We start from the raw sequence: 25,289 nt of genomic DNA, 5'->3' as shown, positions 1-25,289 counted from the left end.
ACCAAGCATGGGTTTAGTGGATGAGGCCAGCGCTTAGTCTCGGGTGCTGGCCCTTTTGGACCCTGCGCCTGAGGGAACTGAGGGGCCAGCCTGTTAGGGCTGGCAGCTTGTTCCTGCTCTGGGCAGAAGGCTGCAGCTAAAGCATAACCCCCAGCACCGGTGCACCGCATCCAGCACGCCTGGCAGAGGGTCCAGCTGCAGCCCCACTGTTTGCAGGAGCTGGTGTCCCCACCACCCCTGCGGGGTGCAGCTCGTGTCCCAAGGTGCAGCCCTGTAATGCCCGCCGGGTTCAGACAGCAAGGGGTTTGCATTGGGAGAACCAACCATCACTTTTGTTTGTGGAGCTGTAAACCAGCCTTTGCAGCACCTTGATTTCTCTGCTTGACGGCTTACTTAACTGAGGGACCATGTCCCAATCACCAGCATCCTCAAATTAAATGATAGCGCTTATCGCTGCAACCATAAGGATGCAAAGGCATGTGCGTTTGTAAGGGGGAGGCCACGGAGTGAAGGGGTGTCGTGCTGCAAGATCACAGCATCGTGGCACTCTGGGCGATACAGCAGACTTGGGGGGCACTGGCTATACCTGGTGGTAGCTCCCAAGGACCAAATGAGGCTTTGCACAGAAGCGTCCCTGCCCTGGAGATGCCAGCACTTCACTGGCCCCCTCCCCAGGAGGTGGGCAGGGGCCGTCACCCCCCAAACCCTTGTTCCAAAGAACCCCCCTGCCCTCAAGGGTATTTATGGGGTTGCCAACTGCCAAAGGGCTCTAGGCCTGAATTTTGCACATGCAAATAAATGACCCTGAATGCAGCTTGCAGGGCATTGTGGCCACTGGCATCCCTGTGCCCCTGGGGCTGTAGGCTGGCTGCTTTGCTGGGGTTTGTGCTGCTTGCTCCTTGGAGTCATGTTTGATGCATTTGGGGAGGGGGGGTCTTTTTAGGTGCCCTGATGCCACAATGACTGGCATAGATAGCACAGAGCTAAGCAGCACAGCCCTGCTCCTTCCCAAGCCTGCCTCCGAGCCAGCCCAGGCTCCGCCAAAAGAAGCCCTTGGTACCCAAAGCTAGCAAAACTGAAGTTATGGTAAAATCAGTGCTCCTGCGATGCAGGTTTGGCTTTTCCCCCTTCTTTCCTGTCCCTCCCACTCCTCAATGCTCCACCTGTTTTCTATGCCCTGAGTCGGACTCCAGTAGCCGGGCCTGGAGGCTCGCTCTGCTGGGGTTGCGTTTGGCAGGCTCTGCTCAGGAGAGACCTGGGACTGGCATAGCTGGGAGGGCTGTGGGTTGGGGCTGGGCTGTGCCAGCACAGCGGCGGGTGGGGATCTCTGGGCGGCCACTCTCTGGGGTGCAGCAACAAAGAGATGTGTGGGGCGTCTGGTGGGGGAGTGTAGTCATGGCCTCTGGCCTATACTGGGCATATCTCCTGAGGTCAGGCCACAGCCCCGACCCTGTTTTTGGGCCACTGTGATTTCTCAGGGGGGGCGCAGAGTGCCAAAGTGAGTAACTAGAGACGATCTGGCTGTCATAGAGCGGGAAACTGAGGCGCAGGGCATAGCAGGGACTCGCCCAAGGCTGCACGGTGACTCAGTGGCAGAGACGTGGGGTTTGAGCATCTCTGTTTCCATCTCTGCTCTTACAAGGAAGTCTGGCAGCCTCTGTAGCTGGCCTCAGCATCCATGGCTGAGGTATGGGGGTGGGCTGCACCTGGCAGGAGGGGGGCTGCTCCCTTAACTCCCATACTTTAGGGAGACCTATGTTGGTGCGAGTAGTTCCTGCACCCGATTGCGGGGGCTGGAGCCGGGCAATGTGGGGGGACAGGGGCTCTGTGGCCCTCCTTGGTGTTGCATTGCTCTTGCAATCGCCTCAGCAAGAGCAGAATCCAGCCCCTTCCCCTCTCAAATCTAATTCAGTCACAGTCTTGGCTCCCATACCCCCTCCCTTTCCACCCTGGGCCAAAAGCCCCCCTCTTCCTGCCTGGCATCTCATAAGGCTGCCTTATTCCCAGCCACTGTCAGGGGTGGAGGGGCAGCCCTGCATGCCCAGCAAGGGGGCAGAAGGACACGCGGAGATGGGGGGACCCTGTGGCCCAAAGCCAGAGCGTGCCGGTCTGGGTCTCTGCTGCCCATGTGGGTGCACCAGCCTTTCCCACGGCCGCCCTGTCAGGCAGGGAGGCCGGCTTAGAGGCAGCTAATGAGCAAAGCAGGAGGTGGGATGGAAAGCATTTGTACAGCGACTGTACATAAGGAGCGCCCAGAGCGGCGAGAGGAGTGGCTGAGGGAGGAGCCGCTGCTACAGGCACCCAGCGAGGCGGGCTAGGTCTTGGCCGGCAGTCCCGGGGGTCTCGCTGCCAGGAGCCCTCCAGGTAGGACCGTCTCTCCTGGGACTTGCCTCTCACATGTGCCTTTGATTCTGGTCAGCTGGTTTCTGCAGGAGCTGGTACCGGGCAGGAGCTTGTGAGCTCAGGGGTGCTAGCACTGGGGAGAGGGGACGCGGGGACCTGGGGGCTTGAAATGCCTGGCCCCGAATGGCGAAGCGCAGATGTAGGGCCAGGTGGATGGGCCGCCAGCTGCTTGTTGCCGGCTTGGGGAGGCTCAGCGAATACTTCAGACGCACCCGTGGCACGGGGGGTGCTTGCTGGGAAAGCTGGAGCCCCCCAAACTGGGAGGGACGGGGGAGCCACGAGGTTGGGATTGCTTCCAGCTCCCTTCTCACCGGCGTGTTTAGTGAAGGTGCGGCGGGGAGGCACCCCACGTCCCCAAGCAGCCGGCTGGGAAACTTTGAACCCAGGGTGTGTCTGGGCAGAAATCCACTCGCCTTCCCTATCGGGCCTGCCCTGGAGAGCAGGTCCAGCCCTGCCTGTGTCCTGCCAAAGACGCAAGGGACTGTCCAGCTATTATCCAATGCCTCTTCCCACCCAAGGGACTGTCTAGCTATTATCCAATGCCTTTTCCCACCCAAACTGAGCTCCGTGGGGTTGCGAGAGAGCAGAATTCAGCCCGGTATTTGCAGGCGGGATTTTATCTGCCGCTGAAATGCAGTTCAGTTATTACACCGCAAGGCAGCACAGGGGTCATTAACCTACCGACAAAACGCAACAACCTCTGGGATGAGACGTAGCTGGGGTTTGACAGTCGGCACCAAATGCTACTTTGCATGGGGGTTTAATTGCTGCAGCGGCTGAGTCTTCCCAACCGGACCCCTATGCACAGCTTTGTCGGAGCCCCCAGCCCGCCAGGAGCCAGCAAGGTCAGTCTGGACGTGTCCCTGAGCCATGGCAGGACTGAGCAGACAGACGGTCATGGCCGAGGAGAGGGGGGAAAGAACAGCAGGCATCTGACCAGGACTGTGCGTGCGGGTGCCGGAGGGGGTCCCGGCCGGGGGTTTTCATGCTTGCAGTGAACAGGCAGCAGCTGGTTGTGCTTGAAGTGCACGCTGGGTTAATTCAACCCTGTAGCTATCTGGGAGCAAATCTGCCCACGGGCGCCGACCTCGCCCAGGATAACATTACCCAAAGCTGCCCTGTGATTTTGAGGCAGGGCTTTTCTAGACTTGCAGTGGGATTTAGGCTCCTAAATCACTTTGGGAATTTGTTACCTATGGTTTCTTTTTAATGTGTTTAAGCTAGAAGCAGAACCTAAGGCTCAGTCAGAGCAGGACCCTCCTTATCCCAAACCAGCATCTGCACACAGCAGAGCCTGGAGATTTCGGTGAGGAGCGTTGTGCTAGTTTAGGGGTGTTGAACTCATCTGGTGCAGATGAGTGGCATAGGGCTGGGTCATGGGCTGGATGAGGCCCACAGACCCCTCGGCATGCCAAACCCAGCACCCGCTCTGGCCAGTCCAGGACTGCACTGCATGTGACCAGGTAGAATGGGTGCTCCGGGTATTGGATTCAGCATGCAAGGTGGGGATCCCTGACTGGCCTTGCACGAGTACTGTGTGCATCGTGCATACTGGAAGGGGGGCCACGTGCAGCGTGTGCCCTGAGTCCTGCCCACCAATAGCACACGTTGCTTATGTGGGTCAAGTCAAGACCCAGGACCAGCCCATGGACTGTACCGTCAACACCTCTGTGCTACTTGATCCACAGGTGTGATTTTAAAGTGATTTAGCAGCTGGAGCAAGGTCCTGTGCAGACCTGCAAGGTGTGTCTCCCTAGCTGAATGGTGTGCAATGGTGAACAACCCAGCCAGAGCGAGTGGCAGCAAAGGTGGCAGTGACGTGGTTTTACTGTAGGCCAGTACAGCATGGCACCGGGGCACACATGCCCTTGCTTCTCCACCGCTATCAGTGTTGTATCAGCCTGCCTACAGCTCACACGGGCTGCACCCGGCAGGGTAGAGGTGCCCTGGGAGCTGGGTTAGGTCCAGGCGGTTCAAGCTCAACAGAGCAGGTTGAAATGGAGCCGAAACCAGTTTCTCTGAAACCAGACTTGTGTCCGCACTGAGTACAGCGCTGATTTAAGTACGCCGAGGCAAAAGTGGGCTTCGCCGCCCCCGGACTGTGCTACACTGGGGAGGGGGCATGACAGTGTGGTCAAGCCTAGGGGTTTCTGCCAGGACCCCTTTCCTCACTAGGGTGGCGATAGCAGCCATGTGCCAGTCTGGGGCAGAGAGAGCTGTGTCCCCGGCTGCCTCCTCTCTCGTAACCATGAGACGGGTGGCACGGAGCCAGGCTCCCACCCTTTGCTGATGCCCTCCAGGGCGGCGGGGCTGAGAGCACTTGGGGATGGGGAAAGCTGCCAGGCTGCATTCCAGCCTGGTGCCATTCCCGCGAGTCCAACGGGCCTGAGTCACAGGCTGAGATCACCTTGTTCCTGGCCGGCCCCGCTTGGCTGTACCCCAACCCCAGACGGCTGCATGCTCAGGGCGTGCGTGAAGTCCGGCCTTGCCCATGCCCTGGGTGCGTGGAGCGCCGTGTACCCTGGAGCTCTCCTCCCTTCCAAGCAGCCGCCTCGCTGGAGTACAAGGCAGCAACCGCTGCGCTCTGCGCTGGACTGTCTTCACTGTGAGCGTGCCGTGCTGCTGGGAGAGCAGGGAGCACCACGGCTGCTGGCCCCTGCCTGATGTGCATCACCCCAAAGCATCGCCCCAGAGGTGCCAGGCCCCCGGCTCATAGGGAAGAAATAAGACAGGGGCTCCGTATGCAGCAGGGCAGCTCAGGGACCCTTCTCCCAGGTTTTATTTTGCAACCGGCAGGGCTCTTTCTTCTTTACATGGAAGCTCTAGGAAAATCCTGTCACCAGGAGTAGGGTGGTGGGGCTGGCTGTGTCGGGAGCCGCAGCTGGCTCCTTTATCGAGCTAGCAGAGAGCTCACAGCCACGTGCCCAGCTCCGTTTGCCAGCTTGGGCCTGGATCCACCCAGACTCACCTGCTGTGAGCCTTCCCCACGGCATCTTCAGACCTGCCCTAACCCCGGTGCATTTGGCCGTCACCCCAAGCAGGATTTGGGAAGCACCAGGCTGGTCATTGCTCAGCCTCCAGCACCCGCCTTCAGAAACCACGTGTGCTGCTACGATTGACACCTGTCCATCTGCAAGGGCACAGCCCAGCCTGCCTCTGTGTCTCTCCCCTGGTCTCCTAGCTCCAGAGAGCCCGCAGCCTTGGGGCGGTGGCATCTCCCCAGGGACAGGAAGGAGCTCCCAGGTCAAGGAGGGCATGTGTCCCGCCGCCTAGGCCTTCCCAATCCCATTCCCCTTTGGGTCCAGATGGCCGATAGCCCCTTCCCCAGCCAGGCTGTGCAGCTTGTCCTTGGGACTCGGGTGTCTTGCAGGCTGGGGAACAGCACACGGGTCTTTCCCCCTGTCCCGTGGGAGTGGGGAGCTGGCTGCCTTCGTGGGGGTGTCATAGTTGTGGGGGAGCAAGGGTTCATTGTTTCTAGGGGCAGATCCATGCATGCAGTCCTGGGGCCGAGGCAGCTCCGATCAGGGGCCCTTCAGCAGCCCTAGATCCACCAGTTTCCACCTGGGTGGAGGGGCTGGGGCCACTGCTCCCACTCAACCCACTGGGAGGATCCCAGGCCCCCCAAGGAGGGGCTCTGATTGCCCCTTTGCTTTGCTGTGCCAGGCTGCCGTGAGCCGGATGCTCGTGCCCAGAGACGGGCGGTGTCCCAGGCCTGGAGACCCCTGGCTCACCCTCCTTCCATCCTCCTTTTCCCCCGGCAGATTCGGAGGCGAGATGAGGCTGCTCCAAGGTCTCACGCTCCTGCTGCTCTTGGCGGCGGCAGAGGGGCGCAAGGGGCGCACGCGGCGGGAGCTGGCGCCCGGCCTGCACGAGCAGGGTATCCGCGACGCCGGTGGGTCGTACTGCGAGAGCAAGGATGCGTGCTGCCACGGGCGGGACGACGGCTGCACCGTGCCCTACCTGGACACCATCTGCTACTGCGACCTCTTCTGCAACCGCACCGTGTCCGACTGCTGCCCCGACTTCTGGGAGTACTGCCTGGGCATCGAGCCGCCCTTCGCCGTGCAGAAAGGTAAGGCGGCCTCGGGCATCCGTGTGGGGGCAAGTGCCGGGCGTGTGGTCCCTGGCCACTGCCCCAGCACCCTCCCTCCATCCCATCCATGGGGCAAGTCCCAGACACGGGGCGGCCTAGCCCCCCGCTCCCCTCTGCGTCACGCTGCCCTTGACTCCAGTCCGTGGGGCCGTCCTGGTCACCCTTCTCGCAGGGCCCCGAGGATGTGGTCATTTCCCCCGCAGCTGTGAGCCGGCGGCTCTGCACACACAATAGCTGCTTTTCTCTGCGCTGGGCGGTGGGAAGGGGGAGTCACCAGCAGCTTTTCCTCGGGCTCTGGATGTCTCTGGAGTGAGGAGCCTTCCCTCCAGAGGTGCCGGGTGCAGGGATCCTGGTGAAATAGGAAAGGATCCTCTTTACCCCTGGGCAGACCCTGGGACCGGGCTCAGCTGGGAGCGAGAGGTGGCCCGGCATATTCTGTGTAGGGGCATGGGGCTTGCTAGGTAGCTGGTGTCAACCCATGTCCTCCGTGGAGCCGCACGGTTTTGCACACTACATGCTGACCCTTTGCTAGCCCCCCTGCATCCTCATACTCTGGAGAAACCCTGGCAGGTCCCTGGCCCCCAGATTGCAGCCGGGCGTAGCCGGAGGCAGAATCCAATGCTGTGTCCAGCCGTGGGTTGCTTTGCCCATGGGTGTGACGTGGCCGCTACCAGGCAAGGACGGGGCAGCTCTGGCTGTGGCGCCCTGTGGGCTAAGTTGGGGCACAAGCATCCCCCATTTGCTTTGAAAACCAGGGGAGTGATCCTGGAAGAAGGGGCCAAGACACCAGTGACACCCATCTCCTTGGAAATGAGGCCACAGGGGCTTCTGTAGTGAGCAGGACCTGGTGCTTGTGGATGTGCAGGGCTGAGCTTGAGACTCTTGTGGCCACACTGACTCACCCGAGCAGGACTTGTCTCCACACTGCAGGAGGTCCCTGCCTCTGGGGCTTGTGGCAAGCCTCTTTCTGAAAAGTCATTGAGGACCAGAGCCAGCTCATGCATAGGGATGAAGCATTTGTCACTAGCTCCTTTATCTAGGAGTTGTTTGTGTGCCCTGGCAGCCTGGCATGCTAGGTCATCCTGCAAATGCCCCTTGTAGGCAATGACGCAAGCACGCCGTGTCTGCAGGAGCATGTCACACCTTAGACATGCTTAACTCCTCCGGCATCAAACCCCAAGCCGACCAGGGTCATGCCCCCTCCATCGGCGATCCCGTGGGCGATAAAGCGGTTTTTGGCTGCGCTCTGGGCAGCGGCTGCCACCAGACCCTGGGGCAGGGAGGGAGAGGAGAGGGGCGAGGGGCTGCAGTGCAATCAGCTAGATCAGAGGGGCAGCAGCACAGCCGGGGATGTGGGAGCACCTGCCTCTTCCCCACCTCCGAGAAGGCATTTAACCCGTTAATGCTCTGGGAAGCCAGACATCAGCACTGGGCAGTGTGGAGTGAAGCTGGAGCAGCTGGAAAGAGGAGCATGGGCTAGTCTGGGAGCATGGTACAGGAGTGACAGCACTGGGTGGGGACTCTGCATAGATGTCCAGTGTCCTGCTCGTCTATGCCCCCCCGTGACCTCGTTCTTTCTCTCTGGACCTTGGTGAGCGAGTGGAAATGCACTCGAGCCTGAAGGTGCTCCCAGGCGTGGGGGAAGCACCGGCATTTAGAAATGGATTTGGGAGCCAGGTGGATGCTTGCTCTGGGGCACACGGACCAGGCCATCTGCTGCCAGGCAGGGCCGAGCTGCAGCCTGACCTAGGGGGTAGAGCAGCCTCAGGCTGCGATGTGAGGCTGAAAGCAGGTGAGTTGGGACAGTTTATTCACAGAGGCCCAGGTCCTTGAAAGCTCATGGGCCTCCTCAGAGCAGAAATGGCAGTAATAATGCCACCTGCCTCACAGACTTCCTTGCATGGGAGCTTCTCACCGTGTTTCCTTTCTCCTGCCCAGTGTGCGTCCGTGGTGGACACAAGTACCCGGTCGGAGCCACATACAGAGAGAACTGCAACCTCTGGTGAGTGCCTCTGCCAGGTCCTGCCAGGCTCTGCTAATTACTCCCTGAGCCCCCAAGGACTTGGGTTTGTCTTTACAGCGTCCAATGCATGCATCTCATAGAGGGGGGAAAGGGATCACGGCCTCCCTCCCAGCTGTGAGACTTCAGGCTGGGGGAACGATGTCCTTGCTGGAGACAGCTGGGACAGAGCATTACATGTGGCAGGGACCGCCTTGGTCCAGGAGAAGGGTGTTGGATGCTTTGCCCTCTGCAGCGCGCAGCGGCACGGGAAGGAAACAGCCTTTCGCTGCCGCCCAGCGTGAGCTCGTTCCAGGCGTCGCGGGTTGTCTCTACACACGTTGCAAAAGCATTTCTGGAATCCTGGAAACTGGAGATAGGAAAGGCAGATTTGGCTCCTCTGTGTCTCCATGCACAGAAAGCAAATATTCTGCGGGCCTGGAGGGCTCTTGTCTTAGATTGGCGATAGCAATGCCCATCAGAAGTCAAATCGCATGTGTGTGCTTCCCTGCAGGGTCTGCTTGCAGGCTTAACACCAAAGGGCCGCCCCCCCGCCAAGAGCAGATCCGTCGTCTTTTCTAGGTGGGATGCACAGAAAACTGGGGTGTAACAGTGAGCCGGTTAGTGGGGCAAACTGGAGATGGAGTGCATTGTGCAAAGCCAGTCCTCAGTTAGATTCTGGCCTGAATCTGGAGCGACTCCACTGATTTCAGTGGAGCTGCTCCAGATTTACACTGGTTTCATGGAAACAGATCCACCCCCGCCTGTCACGCTGCATCTGCTGTGCACCCGGGGCACGTTGTGCGCTTCAGACCGCGTGTCCCTGCCCACCTGTACTCCCTCCCAGCACACAGCCACCACAGCCATGCCACGAGCCAGCGTGGGTCTCAAGGGAAGTCATTTGCTACTCAGGGCATCGGGGAGGGGGCATGGTGCCCCCATTTGCTTCCTGCTCCAAGGCTGCGGGTGCTGCCAGGTGGCACGGGATCTGGCCCATGGGCTGTTCCCAGCCCGTAGGGGTTAATATCGCGTGGTGCGCATAGAAACCAAACAGCAACGCTGGAGGGGGGAGAGAAGGGGCTTTTATAAGGCATCTTAGAAGCACTGGAATTTGAACTCTGGCTTTTTCCATTACCTCATGAGTGTTGGTGCTCCAGCCGCGAGGCACGGGCTGAGCACCCGACAGGCTGCAAGGAGCGAGGATGCCCCCCCATGCTGGGTGATCCTGCACAGGAGAAATGCCGGGCCCAGGGGCAGTGCTGCCCTGGGGGTGGCCATCCCAAGGGACCTGGTCCCAGCTGCAAACTGTCCCAGGGCAATCTGCGGGCTGTGGGTTGGGGCGGGGGTGTCTGGAGTGGATGGTTTCTGTCTCCACCCTCTATGCAGTGCATAGTTATAGCTAGAGGCCTCTGCCTCGGCACCCACGCATCTCTCGGCCCCAGGGGGCCTGGGGTGGGGTGGAAGGAGACCCGCATTTTTTGGCATTGAGAAGATACAGGAGCCCCTTTCTCCACCTCTCCTGAGTGGGGGATGCAGCTCATCTCCCTCCAGGCTGTGTTCCTAGCTGCACTGTCTCTCCTCTTGGGGGGGGGGTACATACGCACGCGTGCATGTGCATGCACATATTCATATGTATGTGCACATGTGAGTGTGCATCTGTGTGCATGCGTGTGTGCGCACATATGAATGTGTATGTGCATATGTGTGTGTCTGTGCATGCATGTGTGCACATATTCATATGTATGTGCACGTGTGTGTGCGCACATGTGAATGTGTATGTGCATATGTGTGTGCATGCATGTGTGCACTTATTCATATGTATGTGCACATATGAGTGTGCGTCTGTGTGCATGCATGTGTGCGCACATATGAATGTGTATGTGCATATGTGAGTGTGTGTCTGTACATGCATGTGCACAGATGAAGGTGTGCACATGCATAAATGTGCACATATGAATGTGTGTGTGTGCACATGGCTGTACCTTTGTGTGGGATACTCGTGCTGTCCTCTCCATGTGCCCGCTGCCACCTGCCCAGGCTGCCAAGCACGTCAGCTGTCCAGCGGTGTGACCCTGGCAGGGGGGCAGGGTAGGACCTGGGCACAGTGGTCCCCTAAAGCCCAGCGTGCTGGCATGAAGGGCAAGGGGCAGAGGACTTGTCTCACCTCCCTGCCTTCCCACTCCCCAGTCTGGCCAGCTGCCAGGGGAAGAAAGGCTCAGATAGACTGGCAGCCCCCGTTGGCAATGCCTGGCAAGGGGCTCCCTGCAGCCCCGGGTCCCGCCTGGCTCTGGCTTTAATTGGTGCCCGCCATGCCAGCTCCTCAAAGGGAAGCACAGGCTTCCAGACGGGGCCTGGAGAACATCCCAGGAGGTGCTGGGAGCAATTAGTGCTGGGGGCAGCTCAGCTCTGGGCTTGCCCATGGCAAAGTGGGAGTGGGAAGGTATGTGGCGGGGGGTCCCCTGGGAGCAGCGCAGCAGCAGGACGCGCAGCGATGCCCCCTCCTCGGCCCTGATCCCCCCCTGTGCCTGCCTTGGGCCTCTCTAATCCCAGCTCTGTGGGGCTTGCAGCTTCGACTCGGGCAGATACCTTCGTTCTGCTGCAGGAACAGGGGCCTGGAGTCTTCCCCTCCCCAGTCTGGGCTCCAGCCCAGAGCTTGTTGATGTTAGCAGAAGTCTGGCTAACTTTCCAGCTCATTATTTTTCATCCCAGGCTCCCTTGCCCTCCTGGACTCCAGCAGGGACCTGCAGGTCAGCATGCCAGAGTGTGCCCGGACTTCGGGGTCTCTCTGGCCTGCGATCCTGGGGCTCTGAGCAGCCGGCAGAGATATGGGATGCGGGTAGATGCAGGGCTAGGGGAGACCCTCAGTTGACTGTGGGAAGGGGAGAGCTTCCCGGGGGATTGCAGGCAGACTGCAGAGCTGATATCAGTCCATGTGCCGTGGTGTTGCCCTGTGGCCCCTCTCGAACTCCTGACTGCGTAGCAGACCCCCAGCTCATGCCACCGACACACTCGTGACTGCGGTGGCAGTGTGCTTGGGGGGGATGTGAGTGGGAGGCAACACACATCCAGAGCCCACAACACACCCCTGGTGCAAGGAAACCCTACATAGCAATGCCTGCCAGCCCTCGGGTCGTGCTTTGATGTGCGTCCAACTCAGCACCCCCTTCTCTCGCCTCCACTAGCACCTGTGGCTCCAGTGGCCGCTGGGACTGTGAGGACCTCGCCTGCCTCATGGACGGCAGGATGATTGAGGCCGTCAACAGAGGGGATTACGGGTAAGAACTGCAAGGGGTGCATGCAATGGTGCTGGGCTGGAGATGTCCAGCCACAAGGCACCTGCAAAATGGGCCTTTTGATTCGGGAGGAAACCCTTTTTCTTGGAAAATCTGTGAATACTCGCCCTTATCTTGGCCCTGTCCCTTACTTGGCCCCCTGTGAGAGAGGCACTGGGGCCAAGGGTGAGGTGTCCAGGGGTCTGGTACTGAGCAGGGATATAAAGACCTCAGCAGACGGCAGCTCCTTCCCACCTCTGAGCCATGGCCCTGCTCGGAGTTGGCTACCCCGCCACGAGCTGAGCTGAGCTTGGAGGAGAGAGGTCCGGGCCTTCTTGAACGTGGCAGCGCCCAGAGTTAGGTGCAATCACCGTCATGACATCAATACCCTCCTGCCCTCCCCGTGGGGGAATCTGGTCGTGGCGCCCAGGGCGGGCTGGGTGCCTCAGCGCTGCTCTGCTTTCACCTCCCCGGGGTCGTCCGGCAGGTGGAAAGCCGCCAACTACAGCCGCTTCTGGGGGATGTCACTGGACGAGGGCATCCGCTACCGCCTGGGCACCATCCGCCCCTCCACCACCGTCATGAACATGAACGAGCTGCATGTGAGTTGGTCGCGCCCCTGCCCGGGGGTGGATGGGGGTTACTTGGGCCGGGGGACATGGGCCCTGCCTGGAGCTGCTGTCCCTGAGACGTCGGGACTCAAAGCGTGTTTCTGCGCTCAGGTGGCCCGTGTCACTCCATGCTGCTGTGAGGTGCGGGAGCACTGCCTCCCCCCGGCTTCATGGGGAACTAGACTCAGGGCAGATTAAGTGACATGACCATGGTCTTCCAGGGGCTCTGAGCTGGGGTCCCCTCTGGACCTGACCAGCTCCCCTAATTGAGCAAGGTTAGGCTGCCAGGGGCCACCCCGGTGAAGGCAGTGGCTCCATGCCTTGCAGGCCTGCTGAGGCCCCTACAGAAATGCTGAGCATGCCAGATGTATCCAGCAACAAGCCGACTGTAGTGCAAGCTCCCAGGCTGGAGAGCAGGCCCTGAAGAGCCTTCCAGTGCCCAGAGCGGGGATGTTATCACTGCATGCCGAGGGCGCGTGTCCACAGCCCCCCACCACGCATGTGAGCACCGTCTACATGCATGGCTGAACATGCAGCAGCCCACACGAGTGTGCGGCTTGCTCACGTGGAGGCACATGCCTGACCTTGCGTGTACTGGGATGCAGTAACCCCATGCACCGGAGCGGGGAAGGGCTCAGGATCAGCTCACAGCCCTGTTTTCTGCATGGCAGTGGGACAGGCGAAAGGGGGGCAGCCTCGGGGGGAGAAGGGAGAGAGATGGGGGCAGAGGCTCATCAGGAGAGGGACAGCGGGGCCCTTTCCTTTAAAACCACTGGCTCAGCACATTCAGCCTCACAGTCCCAGGATGGGATTTTCTTTCCCATGGGAAAACAGGGCCCTGCAGCCCCCCCCACTCCAGCAACGGGAGCCTGGCCGCATGGCCCAGGACCCCAGACACCTCCCAGCCCTGCCACCTCCGGCTGTGCCCGGGCATCACCAGCAGCCCATCCGCTGGGGGCAAAGGGGGGCTCTGCTCTCGCCCAGCACCATCCTGTTTGCCGCAGAGGCTGCCCCTGCACGATGCAAGGGGGAGCTCGGTGCTGTCGCGCCTCAGGTTTTCCAAGCATGATCCCGGAGGCTGTTTTTTTTCCCCTCTCTCCCCCAGCGAGGGACAAGGCCAGCCGGAAATGCAGGCTGTCCAGGACAGGACAGGACAGGACATTATTTCAGCTCGGGCTATTGTGTGCTCTGCCTTTTGTTTGTCTCTCCACGCTTCGATTTGACCCGACCAGGGCCACGATAAGCCAGGGCCGGAAGAGGTGGAAGTGTAGCTGGGGAGGCGGCAGGCTGCAGGCCAGGCAGGAGAGTCTGCGTCCTTCTGTTTTAGGGGTTCCCCTGAAATTGCGTGACCCAGATGCAGCGGCCCTGGTCGGCGGGGAGAGGGCCGTGATGGGGCATCGTCCACGCAGCCGTGCCCAGCCCCTCCCGGCACTGACGGCACCTGGGAGCAGATGCCCAAGGCGGGCAGGCGCTGCCCGTGCTGCAGCCCCCAGCCCGGTGGGGAGAGGACCCCCTTCTGCAGCAGATCCCACTGGTTTCTGCTCCCACGTCCCCTTCACTCCTTGCTACGAGCCCACCGTCGTGGGGCAGGGCTGGGCTCCCTGTGCGGCTGGCTTGGAGCCTCCTTTCACTGTGCCAAAAAAAGAGACCATGAGTCCAGTTGCTTTTGGCTTGGGCGGGGAGCCGCAGCCCTGTTCCCACGGCCCTGGGGGTGGCTGGGTCTCGGCTGCTTCCAGCCCTCCCTGTTCAGGGACCCTTGGCCTCCTCAAGGTGTTAGGACAAGGGAGGACGTTTTTACCCTGGCCTGGCTTTGCTTGTCTTGGAGGGCACCTTTGGCTGGCTCTGTAGGATACCCAGGAGGAGGGAGCCCAGACATGAGAGGCAGCCTCTTTGCTGGCCCCACAGCTCAGCGGGGGAGCAGTGCTCCTCCAACACCCGCTTTGCACCCCTGTGGCATATACTTAGGGACTGGCCAAGTTTAGGGGAAGGGGAGGACAAGCCGCTCCCCAAGTGAGATGCTCCCCTGGGTGCTGGAGCGGGAGGAGGAGCTGGGCCCTCAGCAGCTGAGGCAGGCTGCAGAAGAGGCCTGTGCCTAGTATCACAGGCTTGCCTGGGAGCCAGGAGACAAGATGGCACTAGGCGCTTCACAGCTGCGGGGTGACAGCCCGCAGCCCTGCAAATGGAGCGCTCACCAGGGTCTGCAAGCACAGGCCTGCGTGAATGAGGAGAGCCAAACAATGGACTTCGCGTGCGGAGCAGTAGGCGACCTCTGCAGACCCTCTGTCTGTCTTGGGGACTTAGGGACTAGCTCCCAATTCCCAATTCTCTGCCGTCTTCTAAGTAAGGGCATGGCAGAGGAAGGCTCTTTACCCCATCTTGCTGGCGGGGTGGCAGGGAGTGGAGGCACAAAGAACCCAATTGACTTAGGATGCTCTGTCCTGTAGCCAAGCCCTCAGGCTTCCCAGTACCTTTGAGCCTGAAAGCCACCCTGAGAGGCAGAGGCTGGTGTGTGCCCAAGCCACTTGGGAAATGCAGCGGCATCCTCCCTTGCACCAGAGGTGCCAAGCAGTTTCCCAGGGCCTTCCCGGAGACTGCAGCAGTCTGGCAGCTCCTGAGTTCCCGTCGTCTGCCTCAGGCTCCTTGGCTCAGGGACTTGCAGGTGACTTCTGTGGGGGAGCTGGGAGCACTGGGGGCAAGAGATGAGCAGGAAGCATTACCGCCCCTGGCCCTCGGGCACCTTCCAGCCCCTCTGCCCTTGTGCAAAGCCCCCAGGCCTCCCCCACCTCCCATGTCTTTGCCTTTGCAGATGAGCATGGACACCAACGAGGTGCTCCCCAGCTCTTTCAACGCAGCCCACAAGTGGCCCGGGTTGATCCATGAGCCGCTGGACCAGGGCAATTGTGCTGGCTCCTGGGCCTTTTCCACAGCAGGTGAGATGCCCAGGAGCTGAGCTGGAGGCTGGGAGGGGGCTGGAGGAGAGCCTCCCGCACGGGAGACGGGGCAGGGGAGATGGGCTGCACCAGCTGTGCGAGGAGCCCCCTAACCACGTCGGCTTTCCCCCAGCCGTGGCTTCGGACAGGATCTCCATCCACTCCATGGGGCACATGGTGCCCGCCCTGTCTCCTCAGAACCTGATCTCCTGCGACACCCGCAACCAGCGGGGCTGCAGCGGGGGCCGGATCGACGGGGCCTGGTGGTACCTGCGCCGAAGGGGGTGAGCATCTTCTTACCTGGGGCTGGGCAGAGCTTTGGGCATAGGAGAGGGCACAGGGGCTGGAGGGCAGAGTAAGAAGGCATCAGCAGGGTGGTGTAGGGCTTGGATTGTGATTTGGGGTTGAAAAGCATTGGCTTAGCTGTGGGGGGCGGGGGAGCCTAGACCGGGGGAACTGGGGCTCAGGGTTGAGGGGCATGGGCAGAGCTTGAAAGAGGAACTGGGGGTAGCATGGGCTTCCCCAGGCTGTGGCGTGGCTAACTTGGGTGGCCATCTTGGCCAGCGATGGATACTTCTCGAGCGGTCATTATAGAGCACGTCCCTCCTGGCTGGCCTTCCAGATGCCATCGTTGCCCAGGAGTGGGGACAGTGCCTGCAGTGCTAGGGGGACCCCAGATACAATGGGAGCTGCTGTGCGCCACGGTTTGACCCCATGCCTTGTCTCGCTTCCCAGGGTGGTGAGCGAGGAGTGCTACCCCTTCACCAGCCAGGAGAAGGACAGCCCCCCCGCGGGCCGGCCCTGCATGATGCACAGTCGCTCCACGGGCAGAGGGAAGAGACAAGCCACCCAGCACTGCCCAAACCCCTACACCCACTCCAACAACATCTATCAGTCCACCCCTGCCTACCGCTTGGCTTCCAGCGTGAGTGCCTGGCCCACAGCCGTGGGGGGAGCTGTGCGGAGCCCCGTGTTGGGGAAGTGCATGTGCAAGCATGTCTGCACGCTGGCGGGCTCACACGGGTGTGCCAGCGTGGGTCAGAGAGGGCACACGAGTGCCTGTGGGCACACGAAGGGCCGCGTGGTTATGTATAAGCGTGGGTACAGATGCGAGGGCTTCTGTGCCCTTGTGAACGTGCCAGTTCACGTTTTGCGAGCGCTCGTGTCAGCCTGTTGCGTGCCTGCAGGGCGCTGCATGAGCATCTGTGTGCACGGCAGCGAGTGCTGCACATGTGTGTGCGTGCATGTGAGAGTGAGCCAGTGCATGGCTTTGGGAGGGTTGCTTTGACGAAGGGGGTCAGAGCCCATCCTGCTGGCATCTGGCAAGGCACTCAAAGGGGCTGTTTGGATGCAAGCACTCGGTGGCCCCAGACGCCCATCCTCAGTGTCATTACAGGGCTGGGGGGGGTGGCGCCCAGGGTCTGCCAGGGGCTCCTGCCCTAGCAGTGGGTGACCCTCCCCGCTTTGTGTTTGCAGGAGAAGGAGATCATGAAGGAGCTGATGGAGAATGGCCCTGTACAAGGTAAGGGACGCCCCATCCACACTGCCCCTGTCCCCCAACCCTGCCCAGTGGCAGGCCACCGCAGAGGCCTGCTAGCTCACCCCACCCCCAGCCACAACTAGCCCTGCCCAGGACACGAGTGACCCTGTCTCCCAAAGGCCGGGCTTCCTTTGGTTCTTGGCTTTTCCTTTGCTTTCTATTTTGGGAGCAGCCGTTCCCAGCCAGACACCCAGGGTGGGCGCAGCTCCCCCAGGGCAGCCTCTGCCGCTGGCTGCATCGCAGACGGGTGTGTGCCGGGCTGGCACTGTGCCCGAGCAGCCACAGGCGGCAAAATGGGGAGGGACCCAGTGGCAGGGGAAGCGATAATAAATAGTCCTGTCGTCCTGCCGGAAGCACGGGGTGCCAGGGTGACGAATGAACCGAAGGGGCAGAGGACAGGCCAAGCTGTGCCTTGCAATGTGAGGTGGCTGTGCCGCAGGGGCATTCCCTAACTTGGGGAATCAGAGTAGGGTGGAAACTGGGGATGAGGTATAGACACAGCCCAGGGCAGGTGGGTCTAGGCCAGGGCTTTGTTCGGTGCTTAGAAGACACCCGGCACAACAGGGAATTTATGATTCCTTCTTAGCTGCTACCACAGTATGAATAATACCGTAGCAACGGCAAGGGGCCAAGTCCTAGAGTGGGGCAGGTTGCAGGACAGATGGACTTCAGGCCTTTTGATTGTGCTGGCATCCCTTCCCAAATTCTCTCTGCCCCTAGCTGGAGCACGCTGTTTGAGTGCATAGCCTCAAGACCTAAAAAAAAAAAGGCCTCGGAGTAAAACGCTGCTCATTGCCTGCAAGCACAGCCTGCCGTATGCTTCTAGGGCTTCTCAGGGTGCTGTCACACGTTACACTTAGGACGCATTGACGGCACTTGTCACAGACATCTGCGTCCGCAAGCAGGAAAACGTGTGCTTGGTGCTATTGCACGCTGGCCACATTAGGACTTTTCAGGTGAGGAGTATCTCCAGGTCGGGCTTAGTAATATGTGCTGTGTTATTTGGGATGGCTCTGTGGAAATCATACTAGCGATCCACACCACCTCCAGTGCGGTGCTGGGGCTGGGGGGACAATCAGCTGTTTGTTGGTGCCAGCACCCCAGCACTGCGCCGGAGTCAGGTCAAGACTCAGGTGTGGCTGGGCTGGGGTGGAGCTGGGACCAGGAACCAGCTGCTTGTCTACCGCACAGCTGGCAGTTAAACAAATCATGCACTTAGCCAATATATAGCCAAGAGCTGGTGGGTCTAGGCCAGGGCTTTGTTCAGTGCTTATCATATAATATACAGCCAAGAGCACTTTCTCCCTATCTACCCATCGACCTGGCTCAGGCCATATTCTAAGCACCAAGGGCGATCAATCCCGTGCAATGTGATGCCAGCCTGCATCACGACCTCCCTTCCTCCTCTCTGACCATAGATGCAGTGGGAAACACCAGCTTGCAGCCCCTGGAAAGACTGCTGTTTAATATTCACCAGACTTCTTGCTCAGTAAACTTCCTCTGCTTGTTGAATCAAGACTAAAACCTCCTTGAAGCTGGTTAATGGCAGTTGGCCCCAGGCCGCCCCATCCCATTGTCGTCACAATCAGGGGCTGTTTTCCACTAGGGAAGTGTCAATTATTAACCGCTGAGATTTGATCTCGACATCCCAGCAGCTGCTTTTTCATTTGCATGCCCTCCGTTGGTGAGATCTCCCCAGGCAGGAATGTAGCAATAGTCCAGGTGGACAGGGGCCAAGCAAAGCCTCCCCGGCTAAGATCAGCAGTCAACCAACGACCTGCCCCAGAGCTCCCCTTGCTAGGTAGGGGCTAGCAGAGACAGAAGTCTGGCCTGAAGGACCAAAGTCCTCCCTGGAGGAGACTTCATTGGTGTGAAGGGATCTTTGCCAGCTTGTGTCAGTGCTCTATCCTGACCTGCCCCACCGCAGCAGACGTAACTGCTCCCAGGGCTGTAGCTGGCCCTTTTCCCCAGTGATCCCAGAATAAAACTGTTCTCCTCCCCTGGCTTGCAGCCATCATGGAAGTGCACGAGGATTTCTTCATGTATAAGAGTGGCATCTATCGGCACACGCCTGTAGCAGCCGGGAAGCCAGAGCACCACCGCAGACACGGCACCCACTCGGTCAAGCTCACAGGGTAAGGGCCTTGGCAAGCATTTGCATTTGTGTACATGCTTGTGTGTGTGTGTGTGTGCATGTGTGAATGCACACAGGCATGTTTGTGCATGCTGGGGCATATGTGTGTCTGCCTGCGTACATGTGTCTGTGTGTGCGGTACCTGCACCTACTGGCGGTCTTGGACTGGCGTGTGGTCGAGAAGACGCGTGCTGGAGGGGCTGGGGAACGTGTGCTTGTGAGTGTGTGTGGCGTATGTCAGGTTGTGTGTATGGAGGGTGTGCGTCAGGGTGTGTCTTGAAGGTGCGTCTGTGCATAAGCTGGGGCTTGTGGCAGTCTGTGTGATTTGGGCTGTCTGTGGCATCCCGGCGGGCACTGCGATTTGTGCGGGTCCCGGGGAACCCAGGCAGGGAGTGAGGGTGCTGGGCTTCCCAGGGGGCCCTTGCCTGTCCCGTGGGTGTTGGTGCAGCTCGGCATGGCCAGGCTGGCACTGACTGCGGGGTGAGAAATGGAAGTGCTTCGTGGGGCCGCACGAGAAAGGCAGGGGCTGGGGGCACAGTTGCAGCTGGACCGGCCTGCTCCCCTCGGGGATCAGAGGTGGGGGTGAGGACCTGGCTCTTTATTTGGCCCTAAGGCAGAGCAGTCTACAAGGGAAGACCACTCCCAGCCTGCCCAGACTCCACAGGCCAGCGCTTGAGTCTTTGCCAACCTCCCAGTGCCCCAGACTTGCCCAGTGCTTCCTGCAGGCCAGGTCGGGTCCAGACCCCTGCAGAGCCGGTTCCAATGGCCTTTGATGGAGGCCAAGGGAGGGGAAATTCAGATCGGTTTCCTCTGCTCTAAGGAAACCTCAGGGTGGGCGAGGTTCTCGTGGAAGGAAGTGGCCGGCAGCGTGGCACAGGCTGTGAGATGGTGCCTGCCTGCCTCACCGTGCCCTCAGCTAGCTCGGCCGGGAGCTGCAAGCAGCTCTGCCAGCTCCTCTCTGCCCGCATCCACATCCCCTCCCTCTATCCCCTTGGGGCTCCCGCTGCTACCCTGCCAATGCCCCTCAATCCCACCCGCAGCCCCTGCTCTTCTGTGCCTCAGCCTCTCAGCTGGGCCCAGGCTGAGGGGCTGGGCACTGCTCAGTGTGGGATGGAGAGGAGAGGGGTCCCTCCTGCACTGGCATGCAGCCCCCCTGGGCAAGGGTCCTTGTCCTGTGGGCTCTGGGCATGAAGTCCCTGGCTCCTGCCAGGGGGCTGGTGTTGGCACTGATGGGCCCCTCTCTAGCTGCACAGTCCCTGCCCCAACCTGCCTCCTCCTGCAGCCCCCCCATGCCAGGCGCTGGGCTGTGCGGCTGGGCACGTCCCTGGGAAGGAGTGTGCTGGGGAAGACGGGCTTTCCTGCCGTGGAGGAAGGGCACTCCCTTCCTCGGGCAAAGGACCGGGAGGGGGCGCAGGTCCCCGCCTTGGGCTGTTTCTGTTCTGAGTCACAGTCTCCCGGCGTCCCCGCTCAGTCCCACCCTGTCCAGAGAGCAGCAAAGCAGGGGGCAGCTGTTCTCATGGGGAAGGCAGGGGATCCAGGGGGACTTTGCATTGCAGCGGTGGTTAAACCCACCCCCCCGAGCCCAGGGCGCTGGTGCAGGACCTGTCCTCATATTCAATGAGAGACGGTCCCTGCCCGGCCCCTAGAGCTCAACCCCGAACAAACCGGACAGACTGAGCGAGGGGTGATGCAGGGAACCCGGGAGAGCCGGACCCCACTGCAATCCACAGGAGTGTGGGTCTGGGTGCAGATCCCTTGCCCAGGGTCCCCCGGGCAGTGTAGCAGGGCCGGAAAGCGGGGCCACCTCTTCCCTGCGAGGCCTGTTCGGCTGCAAAGGCATCTCCTCTGGGGCCAGTGCTGGGAAACAAGACCGGACAAAGCCCGAGAAGCCTTGAACGTCCTGTTCCTGGGAGGGTCTGAGCCAGCTCGGCAGGTAGCGCCAAGAACAGCAGCCGAGTCCTGGCTTCAGGCCCCGCGCGCTGTCGGGTGCACGGCCTCCGCCTCCCCCCCGGACACTGCCCCAGCACGCCGTGACCTGCGTGGCCCCGCTCCCCGCTGGCTGACTTGGCCGCCTTGCTGGGTGCTGTGGGTGGGGGGCACCTGAGCAGTGTTTTTGCAGAAAAGTGCCGCTGGCTTTTTCCTCCCACCTGGGCTGGCCAGGCCTGGCTCTTGGAAGCAGGATGTTGCCTGGCCCAGGTGTCCTGCTCCCCCCGACAAAGGCTACTGGCTTTTGGGGCATGGCCCATCGTCCTCCAAAGTCTCGGGGCCTGAGGCTGGGTTTGGCCATGCTCCTGCAGGTACTTGGAGGTCTCCAAGGCTCTTGGCTGGAGGGTCTGGTTCTTCTCCCAAATTGGAGGTCAGGGAGGAAGGGGTCCCCTTAGGCTGGCACAGAGCATGGGGGCTCTGCCCTCCTCTGTGGTGTGGCCAAGGGCAACTGACAACTCCTACCCTATGGTGGCAGTGCCCTCGGCTCCCCTGCCTTGGCTTGTGGCATTGCGCCATGGGGTGCTGGGGATTTCTGTGTTCCTGCCTTGTGAGCAAAGTCTGGAAGTGATGATCTCAGGGGCTTCAAATGCAGGAGACCGGGCTCAGTGGCCTAGGACAGGGGTGGTCTCGCTGTGCCACCAGGGGCATGGGCAGCCTCTGTGCGTGGCGTGCAGCTGACCGGGAAGGGGACCAGGCAGCACAGCGGCAGACAGGGCAGGGAGCGGAAAGCAGAGCAGCAGATCGGGCAGCGAAAGGGAACTGGAGTTCAGGGAGGGGGCACTAATTTGTGCCACGCCAGTTAGTAAGGTTGGTGTCTACTGGCCTAGGAGGTCTCTTCCTGTCTGATGTTTCTAGGCATGTTGAGGTACCTCATGCCAAGCCCCAGCTGGCCGTACCCATGGGCTTGTCCTGCCCCAGCCTTCCAGCCATGGTGCAAAGGGGCTGCAGAGCAAACAAGGGCTTTGGCCACTGATGCCTGAGTGTGGCGTTCTCAGCCAGGCCAGCACTGGGCTAGCGGTGGAGCTGGAAGGGAGCTCGTGGTGTTATGGGGCACTGGCCCCAGTGGGCTCTGAGTCAGGGGCCGGGGGCTTGAGCAGGGCTGTCTGTGTAGTACATCCATGCTCCATTCCCGGCCCTGGACTTGCCCAGCCCCAGAGCTAAATATACCTGGCTGCATTTTTGCAACCAGCTGTGAGCTCGAGCTGGGCCCCTTGGGAGGCCCATGACCCAAAGGTTTGCCCTTCCTCTAAGCAATGCCGCTAAACAACGCCTGGCACCGAGGAGCTGCTGCAGCTCCTTCCCGGCCTCCTGAGGGGAGACAACCGGAGGATTGCCATGGTTATCCATTCCAAACACTCCCGGAGGGGTCACAGCCCCTCTCACAGCAGGAAGAGTCCGAAGCCAAGAAAAAGACAAACAAGGAGTGCAGGACTTTTTTCCACTTGCCCTATCTCCGTCGGCTGGCGGGAGAGGCACTGACAGCAGCTTCCAGCCGTGGAACAGCAGACTGGGCCCCAGGCATCGTTCTGGTGGCTCCAGGGTTACGTGCCCAGGCAGGATCCGGCCCCTGGAGCCGTCCGGCTGGGGTGTCTTGGAGACAGGGAGCACATGGGCAGTTGCCCTTGCATCGTGGGCCGACCTGGCAAGGGCCATGCTTCAACCTCATTGCCTGCAAGGAGGAAAGGTCCATGGTCAGTCAGCAGGGAGGGGAGAGGGGACTTATTCTGCCAGCTGCCTAATGACCTGCTCCTTTCCTTCCTGCTGTAGGTGGGGAGAAGAACGGATGCCTGATGGGCACAGCCGGAAGTACTGGGTGAGCGCAGCGCCTTTTCCTTAATGCAGGTGCCCACGATCCCGGGCAGAGGTGCCCTTGTAAATGCCTCCCCTCTCCTGGGGCTGGCTGCAGGGGCTGGGCAGTGGTAGCAGGCATCGATGTGCACTCAGGCATTGGAAATGCAGAGCAAGCCAGACTGCAGGAGCCGGGGGGGGCCGGGAGGGATACGGCAATGGCCAGGTGCATGAGGCTCTGTTTCCCCGTGTACTAGGGGGTATTTTCATGATGTTGCAAGGCTTCGCAGACCCTGGTCACTTGAAGAGGTGCTTGCCCTGGGCTTGTGGTCTTGCCCTTGCCATCAGTCGAGGGAGGGCTGATGTATGAGGGGGGAGACGCATGTGTCTTATTGGGCTAGAAGCCACGAGGCTCAGCGTCAAGGTCAGGTGCCAGCAGGTCTGTGTGGCACTGACCCTAAGGTGGGTGCCGTGAGCGGGGGAAACACTGGGCATCGTGGAGTGGGCTCTGCCCTGGGGCATCCGTGGCTGACTGTCTTTTCCTCCTTCCTGGCAGATCGCTGCCAACTCCTGGGGCAAGGACTGGGGAGAGGACGGCTACTTCCGCATCACGCGAGGCAGCAACGAGTGCGAGATCGAGACCTTCGTGGTGGGCGTGTGGGGCCGGGTCAGCATGGAGGACATGCACCACCGCAAGTGAGGCCCCTCCACCCGCCGCCCCGGTGCTCTCCACACTGTGATCTGGCCCTGGCACCCGGCACCCGCGGCAGGCTGTGGCTTCTCCCGGGGACCCTAGAGGAGACGGGTGTGTGAGACCCCGCCACTCCCCGGCACCCCTCGGCACCAGGGCAGGCTGCACGAGGTCTTGGTCTGCAAAGGTTTTGGAAGGTCCCTTAAGGCTCATGGAGTTGCCCCCAAGGAAAATGGCTTCATAGCACAGGCCTCCCCTGTCCCGGGGGCAGCCTCTAACTAGGGCCCCGAGGGAGACAGGATGGGACCCCCGCAACCACCTGCTGTGGACCTCATCCATGAGGCTCGGGCTTATGCTTATCCCACGGGTGTTTGTGTCCCTGCCCGCCCCCAGCTCCTTATGGGCACAAAGCTCCTACCTGGGCTGCCCCTCACCCCAACTCTGCCATGCCCCCCATTGCTAGGCTCTTCCCAGAGGCACCTCTGATCATTAGGGGGACCTTGAGTCCCCACCCTTTGGAGCCAAGCCTGTAGCTAACCCCTTTGCCTCTGCATGGGCAGACACTGCTCCCCCCCTGCGGTGGTTAGTGACACCAAGATGGGCCCTTTGCCCCCGAGACCAGGTGGCACAGCCTGCTGGGAGCCTCTGGGGAGCAGATCTGCCTCTATCTTGCAACCCCATGAGCCCATCCTGGGGCCTTCCACAGCCCAGGCCAGCCCCCTGGGGTGCGAGCACCCAGACACCCCCCTGCGCCCCTTCAGAGCCCCCAGCCCTGCATCTCATCCCACGCTAGTCTCCTTTGGTCCCGGGGGTTTTGCTGACACCGAAGCTGCTGTGCGCTGGCCCGGAGATGATATGTGTTGAGAGCAGGAAAGCGCATCCCAGCCTGGGTTTCTCTTTTAACCCCGGCACCCAGCTTTGTTCATGACACCAGGGTCTTAACGGTCTAATCCCGGCCTGGCTAAACAGGGCATTGTTGGGAGCCTTATGCTGTTCAAATGCTTTAGCCTGATGCTGCGGCTGGCTTGGTCAGCTTCACGGCCCCAGTCTAAACATTCGGCCGCCGCCATTCATGTCAAAGCAGCAGAGGGATCAGCGACCCAGCCCTGCCTCCCACACGATGGGAGCGGCAGGGCTGGGGGTGCAGCTAGAACTGCTGACTCCAGCACCGGGGTCACGTGCAGCCGGGCGCCACTCCGACGGAGAGCAGGGGGCAAAAGAGGTGCTGGCATCTCTGCCGAAGCCAGCCATTAACTCACGGGCCTCAGGAGCCCTTGAAACAATGGTTCTGCCAAGCACGTGCAAACACTCCTTGTGCAAAGGTGTGCATGCTGCCCACGCACCTTTGCACAGAGACAGTAGCATGGCATCAGCGTGCTCCTCTAGTGGGTCCCACACTCCCCAGCCTGCCGCTTGCCAGGATAACCGAGGAGTCAGCAGGGTTGGCCTTGCCTGGATGGTGCTAATGCTCCTGGGCAGAAAATCGCCTTGTCCCAGGGCCTCAATTCAGGATGTCGGCCTCCTGTTGAAGCCAGTGGCTGAGCCTTCTCCCCAGCGATGTCGTCGGGTTGCTGGTGCATCCTAGTTGCTATTACCCTTTGCAATGCTCTGTTGTGCTCCTAGGCAGCGTGGGGGGTGGCAAGAGATCTGTCCTGCTCCAGGTGGGCCGTGCCTGGCTGAGAGAAGTGGCACTGGCCAGGCTTTGAGTCACTTCGTAGGCAAAGAGGAACGGAGAGAGCAAGCTACCTACCTACCTGCCTATCCAGAGGGCTTGTATTTTAAGGTTCTTTTGTATTTATTGTGCTTTTTATTATTTGTAAATAAATGGAAGGAAGCCTCGTC

General features: G+C 60.6%; 1 protein-coding gene across 2 annotated transcripts; it reads left to right on the top strand.

The window, feature by feature from the left end:
• The first annotated feature begins 2,233 nt into the window (after nt 1-2,233).
• TINAGL1 (tubulointerstitial nephritis antigen like 1) lies at nt 2,234-25,289 on the top strand. 2 transcript variants are annotated; one of them, XM_090057940.1, is made up of 12 exons: nt 2,234-2,364; nt 6,165-6,475; nt 8,435-8,498; nt 11,678-11,770; nt 12,255-12,369; nt 15,185-15,308; nt 15,442-15,592; nt 16,044-16,233; nt 16,785-16,830; nt 18,860-18,983; nt 22,736-22,781; nt 23,313-25,289. In XM_090057940.1, the coding sequence occupies exons 2-12, from the start codon at nt 6,178-6,180 to the stop codon at nt 23,454-23,456; spliced, it is 1,395 nt and encodes a 464-aa protein (XP_089914066.1). In that variant the 5' UTR covers nt 2,234-2,364; nt 6,165-6,177; the 3' UTR covers nt 23,457-25,289. The 2 variants fall into 2 exon arrangements, with proteins under 2 accessions (XP_089914066.1, XP_089914067.1); XM_090057941.1 differs by lacking the exon at nt 2,234-2,364 and adding an exon at nt 3,099-3,248.

Source organism: Crocodylus siamensis, chromosome 7 (assembly GCF_052110815.1).
Source record: "Crocodylus siamensis isolate JL-2025a chromosome 7, ASM5211081v1, whole genome shotgun sequence".
Taxonomy (NCBI): Eukaryota; Metazoa; Chordata; order Crocodylia; family Crocodylidae; genus Crocodylus; species Crocodylus siamensis.
This window is presented reverse-complemented; position numbering and strand designations above follow the sequence as displayed.

Coding starts and splice junctions, on each gene's coding strand:
- TINAGL1 (XM_090057940.1), top strand. CDS start 6,178: ATGAGGCTGCTCCAAGGTCTCACGCTCCTGCTGCTCTTGGCGGCGGCA. Junction 8,499..11,677: donor AGAGAGAACTGCAACCTCTG/GTGAGTGCCTCT, acceptor CGCCTCCACTAG/CACCTGTGGCTCCAGTGGCC. Junction 16,831..18,859: donor GGAGAATGGCCCTGTACAAG/GTAAGGGACGCC, acceptor CCTGGCTTGCAG/CCATCATGGAAGTGCACGAG.